Source organism: Xenopus laevis, chromosome 1S (genome assembly GCF_017654675.1).
Source record: "Xenopus laevis strain J_2021 chromosome 1S, Xenopus_laevis_v10.1, whole genome shotgun sequence".
In the NCBI taxonomy this organism is placed as follows: domain Eukaryota; kingdom Metazoa; phylum Chordata; class Amphibia; order Anura; family Pipidae; genus Xenopus; species Xenopus laevis.
This window is the reverse complement of record NC_054372.1, coordinates 12416823-12442948: the sequence shown is the minus strand read 5'-3', so window position 1 is coordinate 12442948 and position 26126 is coordinate 12416823. Positions and strand designations below refer to the sequence as shown.

At 39.6% G+C, this 26126-nt stretch overlaps 1 protein-coding gene across 1 annotated transcript; it reads right to left on the bottom strand.

Moving 5' to 3' along the window:
* Nucleotides 1-26126, bottom strand: nsd2.S (nuclear receptor binding SET domain protein 2 S homeolog). The gene is made up of 6 exons (NM_001091470.2): nucleotides 26102-26126; nucleotides 6573-7147; nucleotides 3905-4064; nucleotides 3095-3261; nucleotides 2498-2941; nucleotides 1-237 (listed from the first exon to the last, which is right to left on the bottom strand). Exons 2-6 carry the CDS (start codon nucleotides 7083-7085, stop codon nucleotides 58-60), a joined length of 1464 nt encoding a protein of 487 aa, NP_001084939.1. The 5' UTR covers nucleotides 7086-7147; nucleotides 26102-26126; the 3' UTR covers nucleotides 1-57.

Here is a 26126-nt window from a genome sequence, read left to right as displayed (position 1 = left end):
TTGGGTTAGTAGAAACACAGTTGATCTTTTTTTCCTTTAAAACAACCGAGATACAGATTAAAATCCCTTAGACAGTGCGTTTTCATGTTTACCAGAGTCTTCTTCTGATTTGGGAGAGGTGAGAATGGCAAACTTTGTATTATAGCGAGCTTTTTGTTTATTGCTGAGCATATTCCACTGGGATTCAAGCAATTCTTCAATCTCTTCATCAGATGCGTCTGGGTGTTCGTTTATTACCTAGAAAAATTGACAATATGACTGACTAGCATTTACAAAAGCACTTTCAACATATTTTCTGCTGTCCATATATTTTACACCAGAGTTGGATCCTTATCAGGATTAATGTGCAATTTTAATCACAAAAGAGAAAAATCTACATTTTATATTGATGCTGCTATTTTGATTAAAATTGTAATTTGTGTAGTTCATGCTTATAAAACTTACACAATAACCAAGTAAATGTTTTAAGTTGTGCCAACTATCTAAATGTGTTTAGACCTCAGATATTCCGTTACAAAATTTCAACATGTACAAATGATGAGTTACGAAGTGTTTTTTTCTGATAAGACAGTTAAAGGGGTTGTTCACCTTCAAACAACTAGTTGGTTTCAGATAGATCACCAGAAATAACCACTTTTTCCAATGACTTTCTATTTTCTATGTGTGACGGTTTTTCTAATATTGAAGTGTAAAGTGTCATTTCTCTCCTTCTGAAGCAGCTCTGGGAGGGGGGGTCGCCGATCCTGGAAACTGTTCTAAATGGATACATTTAGTTGATACATTTCTTATCTTTGTCCCTGCTGAGCAGAATCTCTGGGTTTCATTACAGGCAGCTGTTAGACTTGATACAATTGTTGCTAATACTCCAGAGATGCTGCTGAGAAATGTATCAACTAAATGTTGCAAAATTGTAACAGTTCAGAGTCTGCACCTGAATTACTGAGCTGTCAGACTCAAACACCACAGACACAAACATTCAACTTTACACTTAGATTTTGGAAAAAACGTAAAAAATAAATAATGGAAAGTATTTTAAAAAAGTCTTTATTTCTGGGGAACAATCTAAAAACAACTGAATTGAAAAAACAGTTTGGAAGGTGAACAACCCCTTTAAAGACATTTCACAAACCATACCTTAAAGGGCATGTAAAGGCAAAAAATTTTTTTGAAAAAGAAACCTATCTCCGATATATTTTAAATCAAAAATGTGTACCGTTTTTATGAGATACCTGACTGTATGCAGTGAAATTCTCCCTTCATTTACTGCTGTGGATAGGAATTGTCACATGGTCCCTAACTGCTGAGCAGGGAAACAATCATACTTATGAACAGCAGAGGGAGCCCCCACCTTACTTCCCAGCCATGCAGAACTCAAGCAGCTTTGTTTATGACGATCCCTAAACAGCCCAGACCACACTGAGCATGTGCACAGTCTTAGTCTTGCAAAGATGCTTAACAAAGTTACAAGATGGTGACCCCCTGTAGCCAACTTTGAAAGCAGAAATTATTTGCTTGTGGTGCTTAGTAAGTTCATGTTTAAATTTAGTATACAAAATACAGCATTTCTAGCCCTATTCTTTTTTAGACTTTACATGCCCTTTAAATCTCTCTACCAAAATGTAACATACTACCTAATCAAAACAGATATTGGACTGTTGCACAGTTCTGATTTTCTAAAAATCTAAAAAAGGAGGTAGAGAAATGGAACAAACACACCTAAATTTAAGATCTGTAGCAAACTTTGCACCTTTTATGACATAACCCTCATAATGAATAGTAGAAGTGATGTGCTCTGTTAAAACATATTCCTGACAAAACATGAAAATGTGAACAATGCCTTTTATTAGCTAAGATTAGATCGATTACAAAATACAAGCTTTTCAGACTGCTTAGACCCCTTCCTCGTGCTTAAAGCAGAATTCAACCCAAACCTTAAAAAAGCCCTTCCCCCCACCCTATCTAGATCCTCCTCTCTCTCTCCCCCTCCCAGCCTACCTGGTACCCTGGGCAAATGCCCCTAACTTTTTACTTACCCCTCGGTGCAGATTCGGTCCTCGGGAGTTCACGGCAGCCATCTTTTCTTCTGCAAACTTCGGAAGCAGAGCGGATTTTCGGTGCATGCGCGGTTGGAGTATTCTCCCGGTCCTGAACAACTGAGCATGCACCGAAAGTCACAAAAACATCCCAAAAAACAAAAAGCAGAGCGTTTTCAGGACTTTCATTGCATTCGCAGCTGTTCGGGACTCTAAGATTACTCCAACTGCGCATGCACCAAAACTCCACTCTGCTTCCGAAGTTTGCAGAAGAAAAGAATATGGTCGCCGTGAACTCCCGAGGACAGAATCTGCACCCAGGGGTAAGTAAAAAGTTAGGGGCAGAACCCCTTCTCAGCTGTCCCTGTGATTATTATGGCGTATAATTTAAATTCTATTATGTATCCCCTCAATTACTGCCTTTATCAACACTGCCAAATACACCAAATTTTAAAAACACAAACCTCATCTTTGTGCTTCTGACAAAATACAAGAAACTGGTTCATGGCATCTCCCTTCCTGCTCCTAGGGGTATATGCGCCAGACCTTTTTTTACTTGCAGGCGAAGCCATCCCAAATTTAAGGTCTGAGGAGTTCTCAGGTCCTTTTGCAGTAGTGGTTTTATCAGCAGGATCAACTTCTTCACTAGCAGCTGGGGTTCTGGACACTCGTCTTCTCTTGTACGACGAAACCCCTTCTTTTTTGGGGCTTTCCATACTCTTCTCTGGGGTCTCCACTGGGATACCCACTTCAGCAGCCACTTTGGGATTGAGTTGAGGACGGTCTTTTATGTAAATAAAAGTAAACTTTTCTTTCCTTTCTTCGGGAGTCATCAATACGGCTTCTTTGGCCTGCTCTATACCGATGTCCCACTGAACCCGGATTTTGCCTGTTATGGGTTTTAAAAGCTAAAGGAGTGAAAAAAATTTGGGTTTTTTAAATCGGTGACAGAAAACAAACAAACAAACAGACTGTGGAGACTGTAACGTATCCACATTAACACATTTAAGCTAACTAGAGACATCTTTTGAAAAAACACCTTAAAAATAAAATTTTTGCACCTTAGTTTTTTCTGCTTTGGTGGATGCCTGTTTTGCACTTTCCTGGCACAAGTGATCGTATTCATTTTCTCCTTTGAAGGGCACCATGCTCTTTTCGGATATCCAAGCTCGCTCAGGCGCGTTACCAAAAAACTGTACATGATATTGCCTGACGTTCTTTTTTTGCCCTGAAAATAATCGAGAGGTTTTAACAGTAATGCAAAAACAAACCAGCATGGAATTAAAAATGTTCTTATATTATGTGCTGGCAATACTGGGTTTGTAAAAAAGAAGGGAAGGAGGAGAAGTAAATCTCAGCACATCGGACCGTCTGTAAAAAGCCAAAATCTTTATTAATCCATGTTAAAAAAACACACTGCGTGGTTTGCTTGACGCGTTTCAAGCACAGCTGCACTAAGGGCAGCTGTGCCCGAAACGCGTCAAGCAAACCATGCAGCATTTTTTTTAATTTTTTTTTTTAACATGGATCAAAAAAGATTTTGGCTTTTAACAGATGGTCCGGTGTGCGGTGCTTTACTTCTCCGCAACGGCCGATTTTGTGTAAAATAATCAGATACGGAGGGGGCGGGGGCCCGGCGGCACGTCCCGCACCAGGGCCCGCCCCCCTCCAGTTACTGCAGATAGGTGATATTTTTGTTTGTAAAAAAGAATATCAAAATTTAAGGCAGTGCTTTCAGGCAAATAAGATGCCACATGCCTGCATGCAATATCACAATAAATAACAGTGTGATGCTTTTGGCTACGGTAAACAAAGGAAGTAAATAGAAAAAGGATGCACCCTCTTCCAAAAACAGAAAAACATTAACATACCCTTTACTTTTGTGTGGCTATACAACACAGGGTCAGATGTCACCATACACGGCCACCATGGATAACCAGAGACCTTGGACCATACAACATCTCCAACAGAGTATTTTAATAATATGTCCTCTTTAGTCTTGTGCTCTGGGAACTCCGATTCAGATACAGACTTTTGGAATGGATAAAAAAAAAAAGAGGGGGGATTAGGAACCTGTATGAAAATCCATTCCTAGAAGATTTAGCTCCAACACTAAATTGCAATATACTTAATGTTTATTTTCTTTTATATCCTCTATTTTTTTTTAACATTGGCTCAATTAATAAAAAAATTGTGCCGGAAAACACTTTTTGCATCCTGCTTGATTAGAAATGAGATTTGTGTGAAAATCTGGAATTGAAACAAAGAGCTAAACTAGACAGGAGATTTTGATAAGAATATGCGGGTAAGATTTTATATCTGACCCCGAAAAGTCATGCAACAGCACAAAGTTTTGTAGGATGCTACAAAAACTCATCCACATAGCTGTAGTAAGTCGGATCAGATAAACTCAAGATGGTATTTTCTGTTCATGCATCAACCTCAGGCACTCAATGTATTTCAATGAGAACAAAAAGTCTGCAAACAGCATTCGATTTTATTTCAGCGGTTGAAGATGCAGCATTCCCTTCCGACAGGTATGTTGCATTACGTGTAGTTTGCACATCAGGTTCTTGTATCAATCCTATTATATTTTCACCCATGCAACTGTATTTTAGCCCTAAAGTCACTTTCTAATTCTGAACTCAGATGAGGACAATTACAACAAATTAGTAGTTAAATGAGAAGCCTCTATAATAAGCTGCTTGTTATTTACAGCCAGGGGGAAGGGAGGACTGCTGATTTATTTTGACTGTGCTCATACAAGTAAAGAAGTACAATGTGGCTTTTTAAGCTTGCACAATAGTGATGTGTGGGTGGAGGAGAATTCAACCCTCATCTAAACCGACTTCCATCTTCCGTTTATAGACCACGCCCTCCCCTGAAGTCACAAAAGGGGTGGGGCAGGCGCGCACCTATAAAACCAGAAGCCGACAATGTAAAGTCACAGACAGGAGAGCAGGCAGAAGAGCTCAACCCGCAAACTGCACCCACAGCCACGAACCCGCCAACCTGTGGGTATCGGGTCGGCCCACACTAGAGTCCTGCAGCGGGTCGGGTACCCGCGGGTTACCTGCAAAAAATCAGGCACCCTGCGGAATAAGGGGAGGATTTTCAGGTGCGGGTATACTCGCGGGTCTGCGGATCTCATCTAAATTTCTTATATTATGTAATATTGTCTATATTTTACTCCTTTTAAAGTTTTACAAAACTTGGTTCTGACCACGCCCACTTTTGATGACGTCACTTCCGGTTTGCAGCAACATCACTTCCTGTTTGATGGTGGTCGGCGGGTTGCAGATAAGGCAGTTGTGGGTCGGGTAGCGGAACAAAGTGGGTAAATATGTGGGTTATGGTTCGGGTGTTAGAAATTGGTTCCGCACAGGACTCTAGCCCACACATCACTATTGCACAACTGTCTATGCATTGCCCTAATGCTGGCCATGCATGTAAATATGTTCATGTTTCCCATGACAAATAGTGATAGGAAATACTGTTAGGCAGGCATGGTACCATTAACAAACAGCAAAATGTGAAGGATTGTATGATTCTTATGATCAGGTTAAAAATATACATAATCACCAATTTGCAACAGTGTTTCAAGAGTCAGAACAAGTAGTGCAGAGAATGTAAACATTCTTAAAAATACACCTTTTGATAGCAAATATATTTACGAATAAACGAATGTAAATTATGAACTGATTTGTACTGGAAAGTTGCATACCATTTCATTTTATCTTTTAAAATGTATAAGAAGATCATTAACTAGGGTTCAACTGAAAATCTAAACAAATAACTACTAAGCCTTACATTACAATGAGCAACCAAGTATATAGTCTTCTCCCTTCTCTCATTTTCCTTAAAGGGATACTGTCATGGGAAAACTTTTTTTTTTTCAAAACACATCAGTTAATAGTGTTGCTCCAGCAGAAATCTGCACTGAAATCCGTTTTTTAAAAAGAGCAAACTGATTTTTTTATATTTAATTTTGAAATCAGACATGTGGTTACACATATTGTCAGTTTAACAGCCGCTCCCAGTCATGTGACTTGTGTTCTGATAAACTTCAGTCACTCTTTACTGCTGTACTGCAAGTTGGAGTGATATCACTGGTAAAAACCAATGTCCCACTTTGACCCCATCAAGTTACAATGAGTAGGAGAAACAATAGCCTGCCAGAAAGCAGTTTCATAGAGCAGCACTGGCTCTTTCTGAAAACACATGACCAGTCGAAATGACCCAAGATGGCGCCTACACACCAATATTACAACTAAAAAAAAAATATATTTAGTTGGGTTAAGGATGAAATGTTATATATTAGAGGGAATTATTTGCAGTGTAGTGTCATTCAGAAATAAAAACGACACCGTAAAAATCATGACAGAATCCCTTTAACTATATTTCAATATTTGTTTTGTTAAATTGGAATTGTTAAAATATGACCAGCTTTTAACACAAGTACACATTGCCAGAATGCAGCACCTTTACAAGCGGTGTAAAGAACAAAATGGCATCATTTACAACAGTAACAATAGATACCTCCATTTTGGAAGATTCCGAGTCAGCTGGCATCTCTTGGCTCGACTTCTCATTGGCTTCAGATGTGATAATTTTTCTTTTCCTTCCTCTCTTTTTCTTTTCCTTTGCCTCAGGTTGAGACTCTTCCTCCCCTCTGTCCCCACATATTGAAGACTCAAACAAGGGCTTTCCATTCATGTAGGTCTTAGTGATTTTCAGCTTTATTTCGGGAGATCCGTTTTTAGTAGGAGTAGTGCTGGGTGGCGTTTCAATACCTTGAACCTCTTGCGCCTCAATGCGCACTTTGGCTTCCTGAGCTCCAGACTCTCCGTTGAACACGCGGGAGGTGAGGTCCTTTAACTTCTCAGTTGGAATGAAGGGCAGGGAATCGTGGCCATTGATCTTCTGTATAACCCCCTCTTGGAGGGAAGCTGAGATCTGAGCTCTTCCAAGCAACACAGAACACTCTCGGCTCACTTCTGGATTGGATGGCTTCACAGCTGGACTTCCGAGGATATGAGGTACTTGTTTCATTGTGCCGAGGTGGTTCCAGGTAATTTAGAGAAAAGCAAGTAGTTCTCACAAATTTCACACTACTGCAGAAGGAAAAAAGAAAGTAAACTGATCAGCTTTCTAAAGCAGATGATGAACAAAGCTGGAAAAATCCTATGCCTATACAGGTATTGGACCTGTTATCCAGAATGCTCGGGACCTGGGGCTTTCTGGACGGATCTTTCTGTAATTTGGATCTGCATACCTTTAAGAGATACAGACACCAGAAATATAAATAAAAAAATTTTTTTGCATCTATAATAATATTGGCCTTGCATGCTACTTATAATTTTGCTATAAAGTATTGGCCTGATGCTTTTCCATTACCGGTCTGACTCCCTCTGTTCATCTATAAGGGGGCTGCCATATTTGTGTAGCATTAGTCCGTTAGCATTAGAAACTTTAACGGACAGGCTGAGATGGGACAGTCAGGTTGACAAAACAGTCAGGTTTAGGAACTTCAACTAACAATTACTTACAAAAACAGACCTCTCGGCAAAAAAACGATCAACATGACCTATAGGTAACTTTTAATGTACATTCATATTTTAAAAAGTAGTTTTTTTAGTGTCAGTATCACTTTAAGTCTACTAGAAAATCATGTAAACATTAAATAAAACCAATAGGCTGGTTTTTGCTTCCAATATCTTAGTTGGGATCAAGTACAGTACATGGTAGTGTCTTATTATTGCGAAGAAAAAGGGAATTATATTTAAAAATTTGGATTTGGATAAAATGGAGTCTTTCCATAATTCAGAACTTTCTGGATAACGGGTTTCCGGATAACAGATCCCATACCTGTACATTGTTGTAGGGCAATAAACAAATTCCTTCAAATAACTGGTAAATGTAGGACTAAATGTACTCTATTTTCCATACATGGTGAAACATCAAATATGCAAAATACTGTGTTGGGAAAAATATAATGTCTAAGATGTTTTTTGTCTCCATTTTGAATTGCGGTTGTGAACCGGGAAGCCAATTTTTTTAGGCATCACCAAGCAATTTGAATTTCTTCCCAGGCCCAGTGCACTTATTTATTTATTTTTTTTATTAAAAAAAAAAAAACAACAGACTGGGGCTCCTGAAGTGCATCAAGTTACCAAACTATCCCCATTGCCAGGTAGTCAATGTGATCCTTGGGGTGAATGTATCCATAATACACACGGAGAGATCCGCTGAGGTGGGCAATATCGGGCTGATCCGATTGTGGGCTCCTAACGATTGCGAACGGGCGGTCGGATCGCGGGACCGCATCAACGAACAGATGCGGCCGCAATCCGACGGGATTTTTTGTCCCATCCGATCAAGATCTGGCTGACTTTCGGACAGATCTCGATCGGGGAAGCCCGTCGGGGGGCCCCATACACGGGCCAAGCTGCCGACTGTCCGCAGCTTTTATCGGCACGTGTATGGCCACCTTAAGGCTTGCCTGAATTGATCAATAAGGCCCGTGTCAAGCCCAAGGACTACCAAGGAAAGGTGTTTTTACAGAAGATTTACACCAGCTCTGGCCAGAAGGTTAGTGTTCTGGGTCATTGGGGGGGTGCCTAACAAACTGGAACCTTCAAATTGGTTAAATTTTCCTTGTGCTTTAATGACTGTTAAAAATATCTGAGGGTATAACGGCATACCTTTTAACTTTTTTTTTTTAGAAATTAAATTATGAGTTAACATTATATTCCCTTTAAAAAGTAAGCACTCGCAAGACAGGCTCTGCACCGTCTTTTATAACTTGTGGTGGAGTCCTGCATTGGGTCGGGTACCAACGGAATACAGGTATAGGATCCCTTATCCGGAAACCCGATATCCAGAAAGCTCTAAATTACGGAATGACTGTCTCCCACAGACTCCATTTTATCCAAATACTCCAAATTTATACAAATAATTTCCTTTTTCTGTGTAATAATAAAACAGTCGCTTGTACTTGATCCCAACTAAGATATAATTAATCCTTATTGGAAGCAAAACCAGCCTATTGGGTTTATTTAATGTTTACATGAATTTCTAGTAGACATAAGATAAGAAGACCCAAATTACAGAAAAATCTGTTATCCGGAAAAACCCCAGGTCCCGAGCATTCTGGATAACAGGTCCCATACCTGCACCTGTAATATGATGATTGGGAATCAGGTGCCCCGCTGGTACAAAATCCTCTGCAGTGGGGGGGGGGGGCAACATGTGACCAATGCAGTGGAAACAGCTAAAAACCCAAGTGTCCTAATTGGTAAAAAATGTGACATCACTTCCGGTCGGGAAGAACACGGAGGGGAGCTGGTCAGGTAAAAAATCATGTAGTTGCCTAGGCGGGTAAGCGGGTCTGGGTTAGGCTTGGGGAAAGCAGGTACGGGTCGAGTGTGGGTTTTGAAAAAACAGACCCGTGCAGGTCGCTAAATTGTGGGTGTTCAATTCTAAAGAGCTACTGAATAGGGATGGGCACATTTTTTCGCCAAAAATATTACGCCCATAGACTTGTATGGCGTCGTGCGTCAAAATAAAAAGACGCGTGTCAAACATTTTTTTTGACGTCCATAGACTTTAATGGGCGTCAGCGACATTCCGTCGGCGGCGAATTATTGGCGAAACGAAAGGGGAAGGGAAGAGATCCTCTAACTGTAATTGGTTAGGGCTTCCATAATTCTACAGGAATATCTATATAAAAAGTTATTTGTTTTTTCTGGTTCCCTAAAAAAATGTAAAATAGGGTTTCTATTGTATTTCAAAATGGTGGGAGTAACATTGTGATAACAACTTAATCTTCACGATATTTAGTTAATGCTTTTTAACTAAAACCTAGTTCTTGAACCACCACACATAAAATGTAAATATCAACATGAAAAATCAAGACAATTTTGATTGGGTGCCTTTGATGGCACCCAAACATCACTCATTGTTAGTGCTAAATCATCAGATACAGGTGGAATTCTATTGTTTCTACGTGTATCAGACGACTCAGCTCTACACGTGTGCTTAAACGAACAATCTTTCCTGGAAAGATCTTTTCCAGGAGATATTTTAATTGTAACGTCTATGGCCACCTTTACTTCGCTTTAACAATAAAAAAAAGCCATTGCTGTGTCTTCAGATAGCTATGTCTCCTGTTTGAGTGCCAATGAAAGAAAAATGTGCACCAATAAATGATAAGGATATAGCCAATAATAGTACAGGTATAGGATCCCTTATCCGGAAACCCGATATCCAGAAAGCTCCGAATTACAGAATGGCTGTCTCCCATAGACTCCATTTTAGCCAAATAATCCAAATTTTTTAAAATGATTTCCTTTTTCTCTGTAATAATAAAACAGTAGCTTGTACTTGATCCCAATTTAATGTTTAAATGAATTTCTAGTAGACATAAGGCATGAAGACCCAAATTACGGAAAGATCTGTTATCCAGAAAACCCCAGGTCCCAAGCATTCTGGATAACAGGTCCCATACCTGTATTTCTTAGCAGAGAAAATGAATACAGGTATGGCATCCGTTATCTGGAAACCCATTATACTTTTTCTCTTTAAGAATAAATTAGTACCTTGTACATGATACAAACTTATTATAATTAATCCTTATTGGAAGCAGAACCAGTCTATTGGGTTTATTTAATGTTTACATTACTTTATAGTAGACTTAAGGTATTAAGATCCAAATTACAGTTAGATCCATTATCTGGAAAGCCCCAAGTCACAAACATTATGGATAACAAGTCCCCATGCCTGTACCATAAACACTAATGGTAAAAAAATAGCACATACCAATGAAAATGTTATAGCATTGAAGTAAATGTAGAGAGGAGCACATGATACAACAGCAATAAACTGGTTAATATACATGTTTCAAGTCACATAGGATCCTATCTCAAGTGTTACGTGCACGGGTGGACGAAGAGTTAATCTTATGAAAAATATGCCGTTTACAATAGTTGATAAGTCCCTTTTAATTTAAGTGCCAACGCCTATATAACCATATTACAAAAGCATTGAGAGCTAAAAATAACTACTGAAAGTCGTGTGCATACGAAAATATCAAGGCATATAACAAACTGGAACACATACCACCTTTTGGTCCAAAAATTAAGAAAGAATAGGGTATAAGTGCCAGAGTATGGGTCCTCGTGCCCATAGACACAATTAGAAAGTGAGGAGGGATGGGGAATATGATCTAGGATATGCTAAATGGAAAGTGAAAGTAATTGCCTGTCTTGCCTCTATGCTTAAGGCATAGAGGAGGGGCAATTAATATGATTGACAGCTGAGATTTTTAAATAACTTTTATAACAGGTACGGGCGTAATATTAAAATATGAATTTGGGTTTCATGTTTAATTTGCAAAGGACTTTAATTATACAGATTTTTATGTCAATTCACTTGGTTGTTGTCTTTCACTTTAATGCCAGAGCAAACATCCGTTGCCATTGGAGTAACACTCAAATATTCAAGAAAAATTATTTTAGTACACGAAAATACTTATAGAAGTTTTCTAAAATGTATGAGAAAGCCAAGGTAGCTGGTCTTGTTTTTGAAAAATGCCAAAGCATTAGGACCCCAGCAGACTGGCCACATGCTGTCCCAACCCACCCCCATGAAATTGCAGAGCACGCATTTTGGATCTTGAAGCAGATTATAAACACTACAACTGCCTCATGCATGTGATAAGGTGCCCGACAAGCTAGCGAGCCTGTAGCTGTTTAATGGTCAGGGCACACGCACAGATTCGGGGAGTTTAGTCGCCAGGCAACAAATTTCTTCAGGGCGACCAATCACTCCGAATTGCCTACCGGTAGTTAGAATGTACATCGCCGGCGGGATGGCACTCGGAGCTCTTCCTTTTCCAAAGTCGCCCCGCGAGGCAACTTCGGGAAAAAAAGCACTCCGAGTGCCATTCCGCCGGCAATTTAGCTTATAGCCACCGGTAGGCATTTCGGGGAGATTAGTCGCCCCCGAAGATGATGAGATTTGTCGTTGTGCAACTAATCTCCCCGAATCTGAGCGTATGCCCTGACCCTAAGCAAGACTACTTTCAATGAAAGGAAACACACTGGCTATTTGCATTATCTATGCAGTAAATAAAAATAACACAAGTATAGTGGTCCTCGGATGGTGCTAAAAAGAGATTACACAATACAAATAAGACACGTTAGATATGACTTTGGCAACTGTGTTATATTCTGCCTTTAATGTATAGAATGGATCACCTACAATAGTGTTGCACAAGCATTGGGCTGTGCCAGCAAAACTCATTTTTAGTGGGCAATGGGCCCCATTTTACCACAGCTTTTTCCAGTGAGTTTCCATTTATATACTCGGGCCTGCCCCTTTCAGTGACATCAGAGATGGGTGGGTAAGACGTATAGTATATAAGCGACAACTGCACAGCTGGACATGTAGGGTCAGAGTTATTAGGGTTGGTCATGGGTCAACTATTTGGAGGATCTCACATCTCTAATTTAAAACGATTATGCAGGGAACCCCAAAAGGTTCAGCAAATTCAGTCAAGAACAGACAACTGCAATGCACCAGGTGAGAATAGTTTAGTCTTATGATATTAGACATATTGTTCACAGTTGATGCATTTTTCTAAAATTTTAATTATTAATTTAAATATGCAAAATAGCGTTTAGATTTGGATAAATCTTTTGAGGAGGATTTAGTATTTCAGTCAAAATCCAAAAAAATTAAGGACTTTATGCATTAGTATAAAGACAGACGCTTATAAAAACTTGCTACAGGACTTTGTTTGATAAAAGGTTTTGGAGGTAGTTACACGTAGACTAAAAATATCTTAGCGATCATCTGTCGCAGCTCGGTTTTATATGTTGTTGGTCCTTATCCAACTATAAGACTTAAGAGAAGAAATCCTGCCCTGATCCAGTGACAAATTCATAGACCAGTGCTAAGTTCTCATAACAAGTGTCGTCTATTACGGTTAACTGCTCTGTAAACACCATAGCTGCTTCCAAGCTAAACAAATCTAAAATCTGAGCAAAAAGTACATTTTTGCTGGCTCTTATATTTAAGTGAAATTGGCAGATATAAAACCGTTTATGTAGCATCTCATAAAAAAAAAATTGTTTTTTTTCATAAAGGGGGACAGCAGTTCAAAATTTTTATTTTGTACAAAGCAAATACATTGCATGTGGGGGGGGGTCAGGCTGGAAAGTTCAGATGGCAGTTAAGATTTATGGAATTGTTTACTGAAAGAGGACAAGGTGTTCTCACAAGGTTCAGTTTCCAAATGAAAAAGAAAATTATATAATTTGGAATAATATCCTCCTACTAGACTAACGTAGGGCTGAAATTTATTTTTGTCTGCGCGTGTATAAACTCAGAAACTAGAAAAAGACAGAACCATTGATGGGTGATGCTCGTTATAAAAAGCTCACTGTCAAATTCAAAGTGGGGTGAGGTCCATTTGCTAGTAAATCAGTTGCTCAGGTTATAATAGAATAAAAAGACTATTAGGACATACAAGAAGCCCAATGCGTTTCGTGCCTAAATGGGCACTTACTCATAGGCTTACTGTCCCCTCACACTAAACCTGAACATTTCCATGTTTCTCCACCCAGTAAGATCAACTGTAGTGTAGTGTCTGCGCAAATTTTACTAGGCTACTGGGTCAGCAACCCCTCGACTGCATGGGCCCCAATAATCCTTAGCAGCCAAACTAGAAATTAGAATACTTGATTACTAACTGGTGTAAATTGGACATCCACTTGCCTGACCAAACTGTAAACACCTGCAAGCTCTTGGTCAAATATCCCTCGATCAGCTGGCATAGGACCAACGTAACACCGACTTTTGTACCCATGTTCATCAAAAACTCAGATCAGCTTACAATTAGCCCATTTATTCACCTCATACGGAACAAAGTTGTGCTTATTGTTCTTTGATGTAAGAGAGCCATAAGTATCCTATTCAGCAGGGGGCCCAACCTTTTCCACCAGTGAGCCAGATTCAATTGTAAAAAAAAAAGTTGGAAAGCAACACAAGCATAAAAAAAATGTTCATGGGGTGCCAAATAAGGGCTGTGATTGGCTATTTGGTAGCCCATAAAAGCCTACAGGAGTTTTATGCAATCAGCACTTGCCTCCAAGCCAAGAATTCAAAAATAATCACCTGCTATGAGGCCACTGGGCGCAACATCCAAGCAACTGGTAGGCAACATGTTGCTCGCGAGCCACTGGTTGGGAATCAGTGCTATACAGGTATGGGATCCGTTATCTGGAAACCCATTATCGATAAAGCTCTGAATTACGGGAAGGTCGTTTAAAAATTATTTAATTTTTCTCTGTAATAATAGAAGAGTACCTTGTACTTGATCCAAACTTAGATATAATTAATTCTTATTGGAGGCAAAATAAGTCTATTGGGTGCATTTGATGTTTAAATAATTTTTTTTATAGCCTTAAAGGGGACATGTCACCCAGACACAAATAGCTGTATAATAAAAGTCCTTTTCAAATTAAACATGAAATCCAAATTCTTTTTTTTTAGTAAAGCATTTATAGCTGTTAAATTCAATTAAAAAATCTCATCTGTCAATCAAATATTGCGTGCTTTAGGCATAGGGTCGGGGCAGAAAATTACTTTCACTTTCTATTCAGCACTTCCTAGATGTCACTGCTCTCCCCACATTCCCCCGTTCTCTTTACCATTTAATTGTGTAACCAGGGCATGGGGATGGACATCAGGTCCCCCATTCTGGTGCACAAACAAGATTCAGAGATGACGTAGGTCTCGCCTTAATAAAACACAAAATGGCTGCTGCCTGCTTGCTATAATTATGAGTTCCCAGACTGAAGGAAACAAGATTCAAAATTTATACAGTGTAATTAAATTTCACTTTGCTGGCCCAACGTGATGAAATAGGATTTGGAATATTTGTTTTTCAGATGACAGGTCCCCTTTAAGTTATGAAGACCCAAATTAACAAAGATCCATCATCTGGAAAAGCCCAGGTCCTGAGCATTCTGGATGGAACGAAAATCTAAAGGTGGTCATATACTGCAGATTGTTGTGTAAAAACTACCGAATTTAGCGCGATCCGATACAATGGTCTACATGTCGTTACATTGATGGGATTCAACAATCAAATCACATCGAAATTTCATTGTAAAACTATGAAACCAGAGAGGGGATGGTACAGTCAAATAATCGTTAAAACAATTCTTCACTGAGCATGTCTTTTGCAAAAGTAAACAAAGGGACATCTGTTAACATACAAGATCTACACGACAAGTATACGACCAGTCTCTTCACATTTCATTTACCAACGATGGGTGATCTGCGTTTGGCCAGCTTAAAGGTGGCCACAGACTTAACAATTACGATCTTGCCTGGAAAGAACATTTGTTTCAATACACATAGAATTCTACCTGTATCTGACAATTCAGCACTAACAATGGTCGATGTTTGGGAGCCTTCAAAGTAGGGATGCACCGAATCCAGGATTCGGTTCGGGATTCAGCCTTTTTCAGCAGGATTCAGGAGAATCCTTCTGCCGGGCTGAACCAAATTCTAATTTAAATATGCAAATTAGGGTTGGGAAAGCGAAATCATGTGTCTTTTTGTCACAAAACAATGAAGTAAAAAATGTTTCCCCTTCCCACCCCTAATTTGCATATGCAAATTCAGATTCATCCGAAATCTTTCGCTAAGGATTCAGGGGTACGGCCGAATCCAAAATGGTGGATTCAGTGCATCCCTAATTCAAAGGCATTGATCAAAATTTCTGGCCAGGCTGTCCGACATGTATAATCTCAACTCCCAACATACACGCACCGAATAGCGTATAAAAATTAGTTTCGTACGAGATTATCGGTGCATCTATGGCCGCCTTTACACTCCGATATCCAGAGCGTGTTATAGGCCTGCGAGATGCTCCCCATACGCCACTAACAAACCACAAACATTCCTAAATATAAATATATATATATATATATATATTTTCCCAAGATTGACGCACTCCAGGGCTTCATAATGCAGTTTAGAAAAGAAAATTTATTGTCAACATTTCGGTCCGTTCTGGGCCTTTCTCAAGATTTGAAATAATTTGAAATGTTGACAATAAATTATCTTTTCTAAACTGCATTATGAAGCCCTGGAGTGCGTCAATCTTGGGGAACTACTGTCCACAATACATTTGACAGCACCCAGGCATGAAGAGAACGCTTGACTGGAGTGCACCACAGCTGGAACTTATTATATATATATATGTCTGGAGCAGCAAAATCATTTTACCCTGGAATAATAGTGGCACTGTGGTTATCAGACACACTATAGGAATCATTTATCTGCAAGCCCTGTTTATGCAAACGGTATCTGTGATGAAAGTTGATAAATATTTCTTTTAAGCAAAGCCATTAGCTGGCGCAAGGCACAAGGTTGTTTGATCAGCTCATCATATTGAGGAATAGGTTTCCATTATCTTCACTCTTTAACCACCATCAGCTATGCATATTAGCATTCTCATCCAGCAGGAACGTATTTAAATTAACTTACGCACACAGTCACTGAACTGCTATGATGAATAACTGTGATTGAATATGGCGGCCTCTACAGACGCTGCCAAAATAACAGCTAAGAATGGAACATGTGGGGGGGGGGATGCACAAGAGGAATGCGGAATAAATCACAGGCACAAAGATAAGTGGCACATGTAGGTAACCACCCTCCCAGGCTTTCCCAAGGAAAGGATTAGACCACAAAGCCACTAACCCTTCAGTGTGACTTACAAAATACCCTTTCTGATACAACATTGCTCTTATGTTTCTAAATATGCAGATATTTATATTGGTGTAAATACAGTATATAGGGGGGCAATGTTATGGTGGTCACGCACTGGCTGATGCTCTTCGATATCTAACTTTAAAGGAAAACTATACCCCCCAAACAATGTAGGTCTCTATTAAAAGATACTGAGTAAAACAGCTCATGTGTAAAACCCTGCTTCATGTAAATGAACCATTATCATAATAATATACTTTTTTAGTAGTATGTGCCATTGGGTAATCATAAATAGAGAATTGCCATTTTAAAAAATAAGGGCCGCCTACAGAGATCTAAGATTCACTGTGCACACATACAAACCACATGTAAGGTCACATGAGCCAATTAACAGACAGAGTTCTGCCTTTTGCTTCCTCACTTCTTCCTGTTACAGTTAGTGTTGTAGTATTTCTGGTCAGGTGATCTCTGAGGCAGCACAGATAGAGTCACGAAATGGTGGTTCAAGGCAAGAGATGTAAAAGGGCAATATTTATGTAAATATATATTCCAGTTTGGTAAGATTCTTTAATATGTCATTTAATTTGATATGAACTATCTGTTGCTTAAGTATTCATTTTGGGGGTATAGTTTTCCTTTAAAGACTGCGGACTCAATCGATGGTTCCTACAGTATATGAATGGCAACGTTCCTACGTTTTGGTTTAAAGGAGAACTAAAGCTTAACTAAAGGCAAGAAATATTGTACATTGTATTTTGTGCTTCTGTACCAGCCCAAGGCAACCACAGCCCTTTAGCAGTAAAGATCTGTGTCTCCAAAGATGCCCCAGTAGCTCCCCATCTTCTTTTCTGCTGATTCACTGCACATGCTCTGTGCTGCTGTCACTTACTGAGCTTAGGGAGCCACTCACAATATACAGTACACATAGAATAGAAATGTCACAATATAAGGCTGATTAGTAATTAATGCAGATAATTACTACATGGCAGCACAGAAACCAGTGCAATTAGCATCAGAATTTAATAATCAGCAAACCTGTAACATCAGTTTATATTACAGGGAAGCTCATTTTCTGCTGGATAATTAGTGACGAGCCCTAAGCTTAGCTTCTCAACAGCCAATCAGAGCCCACTGAGCATGTGAGTGTCACAGACACTTTCCAAGATGGTGACCCCCTGTGACAAGTTTGAAGTCCTGGATCATTGCTGCTATTGACAAGCTGAAACTTTAGCCTCGTGCAGTATATAAAATACGGCATTTTTAGCCACATTTTTAGGGTTTCGTTCTCCTTTAAAGCACAAACATTAAAAAACTGCCTTATCTGCCGACCCATCATTAACTGGTCAAAATGGAGCATCAGCATTTGACATATTCAAACCTGTCCAATCCACAGACTAACCAATGAAATGTCTGCTCAACATACACACACCAAAAACTGTTACATTTTATCAGTATGGGCAGATTTAGTAAGGTTCGAATGGCAAATTCAAATTCTCAAAAATTCTCAAAACTCAAAACAATTTTGAATTTAAAACCACCAACTAGAATTTGAATTCGAATGTGAGATTCATTACACCTCAACCCTGGAAACAGCTCTAATTTGATACTTCGTCACCTAAAACCTGCCGACTTCATGTACAAGTCAATGGCAGAGATCCATTGAACCATTTAAAGATGTAAATTGCCTTCCTGACTTTCAAGGTTTTTTTTTAATTAGATTCAAATTTCCGGGTCGTTCCTATTCGATCAAATGGTAGTTTAGTTTTTTCATAAATAACCTCCCATTCGAGTTGTGAGTACATTCAAATTTATTAGAGTTAAGAAAAAATCACATAACTTCGAAATTCGACCTTTGATAAATAACCCCTATGTGTATAACCATCTTTAGAGTCAACCTGTATCAGAGAGAAGGGACACTGAAACACCCAAGGCTAAAGAAAAGACCCATTTGAACTCAGGGAAGGCTGATTTGGGAACATTCGGCTGGTAGAAATGTGGTTAGAGAAATGCCACAGGCCAACTCTCACTAGAGAAATAGCTAGTTAATTATTTAAAGGGGTAGCTCCCATTTAGGTTAACATTTAGTATCTTAAACAATGTCCTCTTCTTAGCAACTTTTCAACCGGTCAATATTTTGTACAATTTCTGAATTATATGCCATTCTGCCTTTTTCCAACATTCTAGTGGTGGTTTCTGAAAGTCGGGCTGATCTCTATTGGGCAGGTTAAAAAATCCCATTGGATCACGGCCGCATCTATGCGTGTATGCAGTCCCGCGACCGCCCGTATCTGATCCATTATGATACGATCGTTGGGCCCCCGACAGCCCCAAGCGAGCGGATCTCTACCTCTATGGTCACCTTAAAGGAGAAATAAACCTGTGGGGGAAAAACCTCGTACCCCCCCACAGCCTAACTACCCCCCCCCCAGGAGATGCCCCATACTCACCACTCAACGCAGATTCTTCCAGCGAAGTTCCACGCGTCCCATCTTCTGGCTCCTCGGTAAGCTGACTGAGAGATCGGCAATTTCTGTGTAATTCCGCGCATGCACAGAAATACTGATTTCTCAGTCAGTTCATAGAGGAGCCGGAAGATGGACGCGTGGAACTTCGCTGGAAGAATTTGCGCCGAGGGGTAAGTATGGAATATGGGGCATCTCCCGGGGGGGGTTAGTTAGCCTGGGGTAAGGGTTTTTTTTCCCACAGGTTGATTGCTCCTTTAAGGCTGCAATTGTAATGTTACTGTTTTTATTGTAGTCATCAGTCTCTCAATCAAACCACTGCCTGGTTGCTAGAGTAAATTGGACCCTAGCAACTGGATTAGCGGCTGAAATTTGAAACTGGCAGTTTATGAACAAAGAGTTGAAATTAATTAAAAAACACAAAAATTGCAACTAGTCTCAGCATTTCACTACATCATAATACATGTTAATTTAAAGGTGAACTACCTTATTATCCGAGCATAGCTACTTGCCTATGATATTGATTTGTGGCCGGTATCCTGGACATCATCTATCCAATTTCTCACTTGTAAGGGGTGTTATTGTTATCAGATTAAATTCCCAGGAAATAAAACACAAAAAGGAGGCAATAAGGACCAATTGCAGAAGGCCAGCCCTATAAATGAATATATTTCAGTAACAGATGATATTCAGGACAAAAAGTATAGGTGTTCTAGCTACTCACTGTTTACACAATCCAAGGCCTCAAGCACTTTTGTAACAATAGCTGCAATATAGTAAAAAAATACGACATACTTAGGTGCAGTTCTACTTTGTGCCAGTCGGGTTGTGCCTTCTTCAAACAGAGTAGAACAAACACTCAGATATGTGCAAGGACTAAAGCCGGCCATAGACGCAAAGATACAGTTGTACAAAACAACAAAAAGATTTGTACGATGTTCGGACCGTGCACAGAGTTAGAATAATCATTCAACATTTTTTTGTACCATGGCAACCTGTTGTTTAGTCGATTGGACAGGTTAAAAGATTTCTGTCGACTCACGATAATTTCTCTGCATATATTGCCTGTCTGCCATGGGTGACTGTCACTTTTGTTTGTCAGACATAGCTTTTGGATGATTGTGGTCTGTCAATTAAAGTGGACCTGCCACCCAGACACAAAAATCTGTATAATAAAAGTCCTTTTCAAATTAAACATGAAATCCAATTTCTATTTTTTATTAAAGCATTCGTAGCTGTTGTAAGCTCATTTAAAAATCTCAGCTGTCAATCAAATATTGTCTGCCCCTCCTCTATGCCTTAGGCATAGAGGCGGGGCAGTCATTTACTTTCACTTTCCATTCAGCACTTCCTAGATGTCACTGCTCTCCCCACATTCCCCTGTTCTCTTTACCATTTAATTGTGTAGCCAGGGCATGGGGATGGACATCAGGTTCCCCATTCTGGTGCACAAACAAGATTCTGAGATGATACAAGACTTGTCTTAATAACAGTGTGCATAAAATGGCTCCTGTCTGCTTGTTATAATTATGAATTCCCAGACTGAAGGAAACAAGATTCAAATAATTTATATAATGTAATTAAAGTACATTTTGCTTGACTAATGTGATAAAATAAGATTTTGAATAATTTTTGAGTGACGGGTCCCCTTTAATGACCAGAACATCATCCAAATGGTTATTCTTCATACTTCTTTAATCTAAATTGTTCGTTGTAGATCTCTGCAGTGAAAGGAACGATCGATCATCGTAGAATTAATAAAATCTACACGTCTATAACCAGCTTAAAGGGGGTTGTTTGCCTTCGAGTTAACTTTTAAACAATGTAGAGAGAGAGACATTTTGCAATTGGTTTAAATTTTATTATTTGTTTTTTTTTTGGATATTTAACTATTTATTCAGCAGCTCTCAGTTTGCAATTTCAGCACTCATTGCTAGGGTCCAAATAACCCTAGCAACCATGCATTGACTGGAATATGAATAGGAGAGGGTCTAAAAAGAATGATGAGTAATTAAAAAAATGCACTGGTGGCCTTATAGATCATTTGATTTTAATGGGGGGGCAATATATAAAAAAAAAAAATAATGAAGGCCAATTGAAAAGTCATGCTATAACATACTAAAAGTTCACTTAAAGGGCATGTAAAGGCAAAAATATAAAATCCCATTTTTACTTTCTTTAATGAAAAAAATCTATCTCCAATATACTTTAATTAAAAGATGTCTACAGTTTTTATCATAAACCTGTCTGTATGCAGTGCAATTCCCCCTTCTTTTACTGCTGTTGATAGGAATTGTCAGATGGTCCCCAACTGCTGTGCAGGTAAACGATCATACTTTCAAATGGCAGGGGGAGCCCCCCCCCCACCTTACTTCCCAGAACTCGAGCAGCATTGTTGGATTCCCTGTAGAGATTTGTATCCAGAGACGCAGTGCAGTCTCTATATTATGATTATTAATCAGTCTTGCTGTATTGGCTTCTATGGCAGATATTATTTGACTTGTGCTGTTTTGATAATTTATGACGATCCCTAAGCTTAACCTCCCAACTGAAGCCCAGACCACACTGAGCATGTGCGAGTCTTGATATTGCAGAAATGTCTAACAAAGTTACAAGATGACAGCCCCCTGCGCCAACTTTGAAAGCATAAATCATTTGTCTTATTAGGCTGCTGGTGCAGTAAGTTCATGTTTATATTTAGTATACATAATACAGCATTTCTAACATTATTCTATTTTAGACTTTAGTTGCCCTTTAAAGGTGAACCGCCTCTTTAAGAGAATATTCACACTCAGTACAGACTCCATATACAATTTTCCAGATTTTATACTGTAAAAGTTACGAAGTGTGCAATTTTAGGAAAAAGTGATCCAAAACTTGCTGCTGCTTTTTACGCTTGCATGAAGCAATCCATTTCCTGTAACTCATATGACTCATTCTGATTTATTTCTGCCAAACAGAGACCCAACCTTGCTTTATGGCAGGAATTCTAGAAATACTCAAGAGAAACTTGAACCCTTGTTGTGTGATTTCACTGTTGGTCTGAAATGGCCCCTTACACTGTACTGTTGTTGCGCTACTTGAAAACACATTGGCGATATCAACCAGAAGTGCTACATTTGACAATGCCCTCGGACTGATGGCCCACTGGGCTCAACCTCCTGGTGTCATTAACCTGAAAAAGAGTTTGGTGACGAAATGGTGTTTTTTGATAAAATTTGCAAGCAGTGGTTTGGACTAGTGCTTTCCAAAGGGAGTGCTTTCAGGAGATTTGGGGGCAGATTTATCTAGGGTCGAAGTGAATTTTCAAAGTAAAAAAATTCTAAGTAATTTTTTTGATACTTCGACCATCGAATAGGATACTACGACTTCGATTTGAAGTAAAATCGTTCGAATTTTCGACCATTCGATAATCGAAGTACTGTCTCTTTAAAAAAACATTGACTTCAATACTTTGCCAAATTAAACCTGCCGAAGTGCTATGTTAGTATATAGAAAATTGTTTATCGGCTCAGTCCCCAAATAAAATTAAAGTTAACTTCTCACCCAGCGCAGAATAAGACCCAGGTGTAGAAACCCTAGGTCTATCGTTGGAGGGTGTAGTTTCAACCAGTACACAGCATTGAGGTTTTAATCACAGCAACATTTGTATATATGAGAACTCACCGAAGATGCTGGGTGGCCCGGGTGCAGCGCCCCGAACCCGTAGCTGGGGGAGTAATTCAATGTAGATAGCGAAGAAGCACGCACTCCATGGACCAATCGATATAATAAAAGGTCTTTATTGGAACAGCTAAAACAATAAACCTTACGCGTTTCGTATCCGAAGATACTTAGTCATATGCCTATGACTAAGTATCTTCGGATACGAAATGCGTAAGGTTTATTGTTTTAGCTGTTCCAATAAAGACCTTTTATTATATCGATTGGTCCATGGAGTGCGTGCTTCTTCGCTATCTACTCTGAAGTGCTATGTTAGCCTATGGGGACCTTCTAGAGCAGTTTTTTGAAGTCGAAGAAAAATCATTCGATCTAACAATTTTACTTTGACCGCAAAACAGTCAAATTCGATGAAAAAAACTTTGACTTCGACATTCGAAGTCAAGCCATTCGATGTTCGAATTTCGAAGTATTTATCACTTCGAAATTCGACCCTTGACAAATCTGCCCCTTAAAGTTAGCTAAGCTTCTTGGGTACCATTACTGCTTGGGTCAAAGTGTTACCAAAAAAAGAATAGAAAAAAAGAGCAACAATAACAAGCCTTAAGCTGTACTATAGAGCCCGATATTATAGACATACTTTAGAGTAGGGACCCATAAGCTATAGGCTGAGAATCACAAAATAGGTCCCCACGCTAATAAAGGGTGTATCTCCATGGTTCCCTGGGATTATTTATTATTAAAGTCTGAATGCCAAAAACTTTCGTTTTTTTTACTATAAAATCGGGGTTTTTTTGTGGAAAAAAAAACAATTTTTTTTTAGATTTATTATACCGCGAGAATGGAAAAAGTTTTAATCGGAAAATCCGGTACCTCAGACCTGCCGAGGTTGTAGATAAGTGAGTGGGAGAGAAGTTTCTGGAATTAGCAGGCAAAACTTCAAAAAAAAAAAAAAAATACAGGCTTTTCGGGTTAAAAATTTAGCAATTCGGGGGAAACAACTTAAGAAATATCGTAAGATTTTGGTTTATGCTCGATTTTATAGTTTTTCCCTAAGATTAAATTGTGTTTTTTTTATTAATAAATAAGGTACAATCGTGGATTCAAATTTGGTCGGCCTTTTTTTTCATTTAAATTAGGAATTCCAGGATTCAGCCTTTTTCAGCAGGATTCAGATTCAGCCGAATCCTTCTGCCCTGCCAAACCGAATCCAGATTTGTATATGCAAATTAGGGACGGAAGGGGAATTACATAACAAATGTTTTTCCCTCCCTACCCCTAATTTGCATATGCAAATAAGGATCCGGATTTAGTTCAGTATTCGGCAAAATCTTTTGTGAAGGATTCAGGGTGGCCAAATCCAAAATAGTGGATTTGGTGCATCCCTGATTTAAATACTCAGAAAAATCTGTATTTTGATAAATAAAACACTAAATGTTATAGTAGAGAACAGTAGTTACAATGAGGTCATATGTAACAGGGGTGCAGGGTCAAACATCAAGCAGGGCCCATCACTAATAATAATAATATCATCATCAGAAGGGAGGGTGAATGTCATGAAGTGGAAAGGTTTGGGAAGCACTGGGTTAAAGTCCATAGTGGACTGAAACATTTCTGATCCCATGAAGTATAATATATAAATGAGAATACATCAGCTAATGATGATTTCATACCAATATATAAATGGCCATTCTGCACAATTCCTCAACTCTGGCTACTAGGCTCAGATATTGCACCATCAATCCTGAAGAAGGACTGAAGAAGCATTATAGCCAAATAGCCAAAACCACTTACTATCCCAAAGAATGACCCATTGCTGGAAATAGGAAATTAATGTAGAAGTCTGATTCCGCCCCCTTTCCATGGCATTAGCCAGAGAGGAGAAATCGAGCGCCGCACGATGGATCACCTTTTCTGAAGAGGAGCGCAAGCGGAGTTTCAGTACGTTATTTCTTAATAAAGGAAAGTTTAATCAGTCCTGCCCGACCGAACACAATCCTAATTTGCGTGTGCAAATTAGGATTTGGTATTTGGCCAAAACTTTCACGAAGGAATTGGGGAATCAGCGCATCTCTAATACTAACGAATTTTTTTGATGTTACTGGTCCTTTAACATATGAAGAGCCAAATTACAGTAAGGGTCAGACCACACAAGCAGATTGAGGGAGATTGGCCGCCCCAGCGACAAATCTCCTCTTCTTCGGGCTAAGATGAAAATCGCCTGCGGCAATGCACACGCAGCGCTTCGTTTTTTGAAGTCGCCCGAAGTTTCCTCGCGAGGCAACTTTAGAAAACAAAGCGTTGCGTGTGCATTGCCGCAGGCGGAGGGCAGGCATTTCGGGGAGATTAGTCGCCCCGAAGAATTAGAGATTTGTCGCTGGGGTGACTAATCTCCCCGAATCTGCTCGTGTGGCCAGATCCTAAGATCCCTTATCCGAAAAAAGCCCAGGCCAGAGCATTCTGGATAACAGGTCCCATAACTGTACACGTGATTAGGACCCGATCAATGGCAGAGGTAGGAGAGTGCCAATAAGATTTAGAGTAAGTGATTAGGGCCCTATGAATGGTACAAGGTCCCACCCTTATACAGTAGTAAGTTATAAGGGACAGGCCTGTGAATGGCTTCAGTAGAACATGGCACTAAACTGGCAGTTGGCAGTGACCCAGCAATAGTGTATGGCAGTTTACAGTGATCTATGCTGGTGGCAGTAAAGGAGGTTAGTGCAAATAGGAAACATATTAATTCTAAGCTGTGTCTCTCCAGCTGCACAAGACAACACCGCACAGCCTGCTGGGACGTACAATTGGACAATCAGAAATGAGGCTCATTCACCTGCCCTGCTGCACATTAGTGTTGCTAAACTACAACACCCAGCAGCCCGTGCGCGCCAATCAAACACAGGCTGTTGCCTCCAGCAATTGTATGGCAGCAGCAGCACAGCAAAGCCGTATAGAGAGCCCAGCAGCCCGTTATTAAACACTACATGGTAATTGCCACAGAGATGATCCCGCCAAGTTTCAGGCCCAGCCGCCCACTCCCCTCCCCCTACTGTAACATACAGCCGCCCGGGGACCCGGCTCTGGCCATGGGAGACAGATAAATAGACACACACACAGACAGACACACGCAGGTAGAGGAAAGATAGGAGAAGTGACCTGTTTGTCGCATCCTGACGCGCGC